General features: G+C 35.4%; 2 protein-coding genes across 2 annotated transcripts; one reads left to right on the top strand and one right to left on the bottom strand.

Annotated features, from left to right (window-relative positions):
* The first annotated feature begins 1,077 nt into the window (after positions 1-1,077).
* On the top strand, positions 1,078-4,875 carry LOC113319654 (O-fucosyltransferase 20-like). Its single transcript, XM_026567904.1, has 6 exons — positions 1,078-1,756; positions 1,924-2,089; positions 3,012-3,101; positions 3,195-3,481; positions 4,268-4,526; positions 4,618-4,875. Exons 1-6 carry the CDS (start codon positions 1,221-1,223, stop codon positions 4,861-4,863), a joined length of 1,584 nt encoding a protein of 527 aa, XP_026423689.1. The 5' UTR covers positions 1,078-1,220; the 3' UTR covers positions 4,864-4,875.
* Positions 4,876-5,069: 194 nt separating this feature from the next.
* Positions 5,070-6,543, bottom strand: LOC113319655 (F-box/kelch-repeat protein At3g06240-like; the record flags this gene model as incomplete). The annotated part of the gene is made up of 1 exon (XM_026567905.1): positions 5,070-6,543. A coding segment is annotated over one exon (858 nt), but the record flags the coding sequence as incomplete, so codon positions are not given.
* Between the last annotated feature and the right edge of the window lie 522 nt (positions 6,544-7,065).

Here is a 7,065-nt window from a genome sequence, read left to right as displayed (position 1 = left end):
TAATTTTTTATTAGAGGATATTTTGGTAATCTAATTTTTCAATATATGCTAGGGCCTTTAGGATAATTTACATAATTATTTATATGACCCTGAGGTCATAAGAGTAAGACCCATAATATATAGGGTCATAAGAATAATTTACTCTTAAGACCCATAATACTATACACGAAAAGCGTGAAATTAGGGTCCGAATTTGAATTAGACTGGTATTATATGTATCATTTCGAAAAAATCTGTATACGAATTTACTAAGCTCCTTGGGGTGCACATTTTTGCTTTTCTAATTTAGAATGTAATAAAAAAAATCATTAATTAAGTTTTGTAAATAATTTTATTTTTATTTTCTGTTATCAACATTAATTAAGTTTTGTAAATTTTCATATTCTTCGATCGGAAATAGCTTCTCCATCACCGAGTTCCCTGTTAAGTTTGTTTTTGGCTGAGAAGAGAATTAAGGTCTTAACCAATGTAGTCAATATCAGATTTCGGTCCCGACCAAAACACTGGTACAACTTTGTATTATGGAGATTATCGTTGAAATCTCGGTTCCAAATTTTATACGTATAATTATTATATCGAACGTTTTTCATATATATCACTTATTAAGATATATAAAACTAATACTTATATTCTAAAATACCACCAAAAAACTCAAGATATCATCAAAAACCCGATATTTGTATGACACAGATAAACCCTAAATATAAAATCAGAATTGCAAAGCTCATCTTAAGAGAGTTGTTGATTTTAATGTAAATTTTGAGAATTGCCAAGCTCAAACCTAAGTTATTGACCTCTTTCACATACACAATTTTTTATTATGATTATTATTTTTTTACTGTTAGCAGCAAAGATAAAGTAATAGCTAGTGGCGCACAGGCCACAACTAAACTAAAAGAAAACTCATGGATTTATAATAACTTATGCCCTGACCTTCTATAACATTCAAGTACACAACTAGTTTATACCCCAATGGAGTTCTTCATCTTAATTTCTAAATGTTTATGCTTAATTGGATTAGCAGTAGTCGTTGGCAAACAACTCTAAAAAACTAATAGAGCGGTTGGTAGAAAACCAAACATCCACCCTCTCTCAAGCTAGTTCTCCCTTCTCTTTGATGTTCTTCATTTATTTCTTATACAAAGCTTTCCATCCTCTTCATCATTTTCTTTTTCTTGTATCTTTTTCTTCTCCTTCTCGTTTGGAAAGCCATTACCACTATGAAAAACCATAACTCAAACAAAGTATCTTACATTTTAGTAGCCGATAAAATATCCATTCTCTTCAAACCTCTACAAAAACTCACAAATAGTTCAATGATCCTTAATATGTTATTCAGAGTTAGACCTCAAAAATCAGGATATTTCCTTCTATTCCTAGAAATATGCACTAGCTTTAGTGTGTTCATGATAAGTTATCCAATTGTTTCTTGTATTTCTGATCATAAGCACCCACTTATTCATATCAACCGAATATTCAATCAGCGTGATACATTTATCAACCTAAGCACCACCACCGAAGAATTGTGGAAGCAACCGGACGGGTTAGGATATCGTCCATGTTTAAACTTTAGTCAAAATTACGCTAGTAGTAATATTAGCAGCGGGATAAAGAATCGTTTCTTAATGGTTGTGGTTTCGGGGGGATTGAATCAACAAAAGAATCAGATTATCGATGATGCTGTTATTGCTAGAATTCTTCAAGCAACATTGATCGTTCCTATATTTCATGTCAATGCGGTTTGGGGCGACGAAAGGTACATTATCATATATATCAGTGGACAAGATAACATTTTTCTCGCACGTAAATTATACAGAGATATCATAGATGCATCATATGCATATATGCTGATCAAGTTTGTGTTAGTTATGAAATGATTAATTTTGGTATCATAATTGGTTAACTTCCTTTTTGTTTTTGCAGTGAATTTTCTGATATATTTGATGAAAGAAACTTTAAGGAAACACTTAAAGAAGATGTGCATATACTTTCGTCATTACCGTCTACTTACATTTCGAAGCGTCCGGTTCGAGCTCCAATACCATCAAATGTTAGTGAAGATATGGTCCGAACTCTATTAACGAAAGAGGTAATAGTAACTTATCTTTTATCTTCATTTGTGTCAAACCAAAAAAATACTCTTATCTTCATCACTCTATGTTGAATTAGTAAGCCTAACTACGTGATAGTAACTACTTGAACACTTAGCTGAATTCTTCAATAATTAACAAAAAAAAATCAATCATAATATACGTGTTTCCCTTTTTCTTTTTGAAAAGTTTTTTCTTTTAATTAATTAATAAAAAGGAGGAATTAACAAACAACGGGCCGGTTTGATGTAAGATGAGTGAGGGAGGACTAACAACAAACTGCCTTCGTATCAGTCAACTGCAATGTCCATCTTTTTGGAAGAAAAAAAATTCATTCACGGGGCGACAAAATTAATCTAAATGGGATCTTCTATGATGTTAATTGAGGCTGATTCTCCTTAAATTAGTCTTAAAAAAGCGAAAAAAAGAATTTTTAAACTATGCAGCAGGGGCTTGGTGTTGCACTGCAAATGGTTGTTTACTTATTTTTTGCATCACAAATATTATAATAAAATCAATGTAGATTATTTTAATCTAATTGTTTTTTTTTCTTTTAAAGAAAATATTTTGATTTTGATTATATAAATGCCAAATAAAATGTTTATGGAGAACATGTTGGGGTCGTCCATGGAAAAAATACATATACATGTCATTGAAAAAAAAGAAAGAATATAAAAAAAGATGATTAAGTTCCACTTTTGATTAATCAACAAATTAATGGATCATCTAGATATATTATTTATAATAACTGATTAATTTGATTCATTAAAAACATGTTTTAATTAACGTTGTATCGGTTAGGTTGCATAGCTAATTCATCACCTAAGCCCATTAAGAAAAGATAATGTGTCTCTTTCGAACTTCATTTTGTTACAGTAATGACTTTAATGAAATCATTTGTTGTCTCCAATTGTATGCCAGTTGAATAAACATACCGTATTGCTTCTCCGCCGCTTCGACTCAAAACTATCTAAAATCCTCGGTCCGGATTTACAGAAGCTTCGTTGCAAGGTACATCTACTTATCGCGAAATGTATACGAACTTCCTTCACTTTTGCCTCTGCATATAAAAGTAACGTTCCGCTATAAATTTTGAGCATATAGGTCGCATTTCATGCACTAAAGTTCAAACCATGGATTGAAAACTTCGGAAAGAAGCTTGCAATGAGGATGTCAGGGGGACATCCATATATGACATTGCACTTCCGTCTAGAGAAGGATGTATGGGTAAGGACAGGTTGTCTTCCGGGGCTAGGGAAGGATGCAGATCAAATGGTCATATCAGAACGAATGTCGCACCCAGAACTCCTTACAGGTCGTTCCAATAATATCACTTTCAGAGAGCGGTACATGGCTGGTCTTTGTCCCCTCGATGCCGCTGAAACAACTAGGTACGTGTTCCGATTTCATGACCTCAATCATGCACACATTTGTACTCTCTCTGGCTATAACTCGTGAGGTCGTTCTAGTTCCTGGAACCTGACTGCCCATAGAGGAAGATCATTTAGGGATTCGATACGTACGCATAAAGGAAAAACTTTAGACAAAGCTGTAGAAACACAGAACAAAACCCAAATGCAAAACAACTAAACAAACAAGGACAAAACTGAAAAAGAAAAAAAATGGTGGCTCAAAGCCTCAAAGGAAATCTTGTTGAAATTCTTGCATCATTAGGCCCAACCGAAGATAAAGCAGTATTCAGTTTTGGCAACCATGGTAGAATCCGAAACTAGAGAAAACTTTTCATTCTCTCCAAATGCAACAAACATCACATCAGGGTAACATTCCAAATAAGTATTTGTTAAATCACTGCATCACCAACTGTTTTGACAGAGAATGTCATGACAAAATGCTACACTAAGATCCTTGACGAAATGACTCCAGAGCTGTTAAGGAAAATTACAAGGGAGAAGAGCATAATTGTCACAGATGCTCACATAATTGTTACAGATGCTCCAGAAATTAAAACGTCCCGGTCAGAGAATGAGCTAAGCTTTTGGTACGCATGATTCACGTAAAGAATCTTCCAATGAATACAACATTTATAACTAGCAAAAGTTCACATTACCACACCTTGTCTGGCAGCGACAGATTTGCTGACCTCTCGGAATTTTAGCACCTGCTGTGGTATGATATCCAAACTTATACTCCTGACAATGATAATTTTGATGGTGCAGGTTACTGAAGGCTTTTGGTGCATCTAGCAACACAAGGATCTATTGGGCTGGAGGGACTCCCATTGGAGGGGAAAAGGCCCTCGCACCGATCCGAAAGCAATTTCCTCACTTCACAAACAAATGGGCACTTGCAGATGGAGACGAACTCCAACACTTTAGAAACAAATCATCGATTCTAATTGCTTTGGATTACATTGTTTGCATCAATAGCGATGTCTTCATGGCTAACCATGGTGGCGACATGGCTAGAACAATTCAGGTTATTAGCCTAAATTGACCGATCCATCAATTTCTTACAGAAGTAATATTGTTATCTCAGTCTTGACTAAAATTTTCAATCGACTGAACAGGGACATAGGGCGTATTTCGGACATAAGAAATACATAACACCAAATAAGAAGAAGCTAGTTCGGTTGTTCATGAACAATAACAATCAAATGAATGAGAAGGAGATTGATGATAGAATAAAGAAAATGCATATAGATTCCATGGGATCTCCAGTTCTAATCAAAACAAGCAAGTCTCATATGGATGTGACGGCTTATCCTGCACCAGCTTGCATGTGTTCATCTAGCATAACGCAAACATCCATATAATTCTCTTTGATTTGCATCAACAATTTTTTTGTATAGGATTAACGCAATAATCAGAGAATTGAATTGGGTTTCCAAATAAGAGTTGGCTCAATAACAATCTCAAAGAGGTATACTTAGTATAGAGATAAGCGAGTGCAAGGGGTTTACATTTTTTGTTGCAACTTGACCCTGCAATATGATAGACACCTAGAATATATATCAAGGCATGTTTATAATATCTGTGTCTCAAGAATTTGGTTAACTACTATTCGTAACAGCAAAAGTATCGAAACTGTAAACATCCTACAAAAGCATAATAGTAACATCAAGAAAGCTATAGAAAAAGTCTCACCAGAAAAATTCTGCAAAATAGCTAAAAGCTAAAAGAACCCGTCCTCAAAAATAAGTAGTGCTAACTGCATCAATCACTAGGAGCGGGATAACGGCTTTACGGCTTCTCATGCACATGACCAATGCCTACCCAACATAAGTACCTGAGTTGAGTGAAACTAAGCTCTCCACATAACTTTCCAACCTGAACAACAACACGTCCTGCAGTCTAGGTTTCGTATACCCTATCTTTTTAGGCACATTCAGTACTCTAGCTCTTTCAGTCTTTGGGTCATACACAACCAAATCAGCTCTACTTCTGCCTCCAATCCAAATTCTAACAGGAACTCACCATTTTTTAAACACACCATTTGCCTTAACTGCCGAAAGCTTATGATTATATATTCAAATGATTTGATGTTTTCAGTAATGGTGAAGAGCCTAGTCCAAGACTCTCTCCATCCGTAATCTTTCATTACCCATACATCAAACTGACCCCATGGACATGGAGCACTACAAAGTATAGCAAGACACCCTCCTGCAGCACTGAAACAAACAAGAGCCGCCTCCCAAATTTTCTGGCAGCGCTAATTCCTTGAATGTCTCACCTCCCAAATCAAAAGAGACCATGACTCGAGGTATTTGAAAACTATGATTTGCTATCCAATGAAGAGATCCATTCAAAAACTTAGATGTTCCTCTGCAAGAAACATAAGGGAAGTCAAGATTTTCAATGCTCCTCCAAGAATTTGAACCTACTGTATAAACCTCGACTTCAGGAACATTCTCGTCTGATTTCGCAATCCTTACCAACTTGTAATCATTAATCTTGCTATCATAACCTAACTCATAATTGTAAAACAAAGATTTACCAGAAGGAATAGATGACATTGGTGATGGCAATTTCCTGTACTCTCCAGTAAATGGATTAAGAAGACCATGGATACGAGCAAAACAAAGGACAAAGCAGATTAACCCCTTGCAAGAACCCAGAATCTGAACAGTTTCCTCAATGAAAGAACGTATTAGAGTCTTTGGAGAAATGATAGGGAAATCAAGAACCTTAACATCCTTACCAGATAATGTTATAGCTACATCTGATGATGATGATGAAGATATCGATGTGAATGTATCATTAGAAATGGAGTAGTAATCAAGGCCTTTTTTAAGTATTAAAGTTGACTCGTCATCTCCCAAATCATGATTTTGTTGTTTCTTAAGAAATTCAAGATCGTTGAGTATATTATACCATTTTTTGCAGACGCACCTGAATTTTAACACTGATTTTACCGGCAAGCGTTTGAGGATATCGACTATGATTTCTTCCGGGAACCCCTTCTGATCTTCTTTGTTCTCCGCGAACTTTATAGCTTAGAAGGCCAAGTTAGGGTTTTTTCTTCCCCTGGTCGCAAGGTTTTTAAAGCAGAACCTATTGGGATTATTGAGTAAGATTTGGTAAGCAAGATTTTTAACCTGGCGTTTTTAGGGGCCACTCAAAAGGATTTAGGGGCCAACAATAAAACAAAAAAGGTCACCCAAAGGGAAAATGTAGCCAGCCCTTATTTCGCGTAATTCGTAATGGTGAAATTACCCTTATATATTCGGAGGATATGATAACATTGTTACCCTCCGAATGCAATCGGAGACCAAAATATTTGCCAGACGTCCGATTATACGAGGTGCAGTATTTCTTGGTTCGTGTTTTGGATTCAGCGTTAATCGGGAGTTAAATATATTACAAAACCTACCGATTATAAGTTGCCGCAAATTCAAATTTTGAAAGCTACCATAATCGGTAGATATGCTAAATCCAATACCTACCGATTATTGGTTTCTCCACATTCAACTTTCGTCAAATTAGCCGTTGGAGTTTTTGGGAAAAACAAAAAGAGC

This window comes from Papaver somniferum, chromosome 10 (genome assembly GCF_003573695.1).
Source record: "Papaver somniferum cultivar HN1 chromosome 10, ASM357369v1, whole genome shotgun sequence".
NCBI lineage: Eukaryota > Viridiplantae > Streptophyta > Magnoliopsida > Ranunculales > Papaveraceae > Papaver > Papaver somniferum.
The sequence above is the reverse complement of the archived record's forward strand: the minus strand, read 5'-3'. Positions and strand labels throughout refer to the sequence as shown.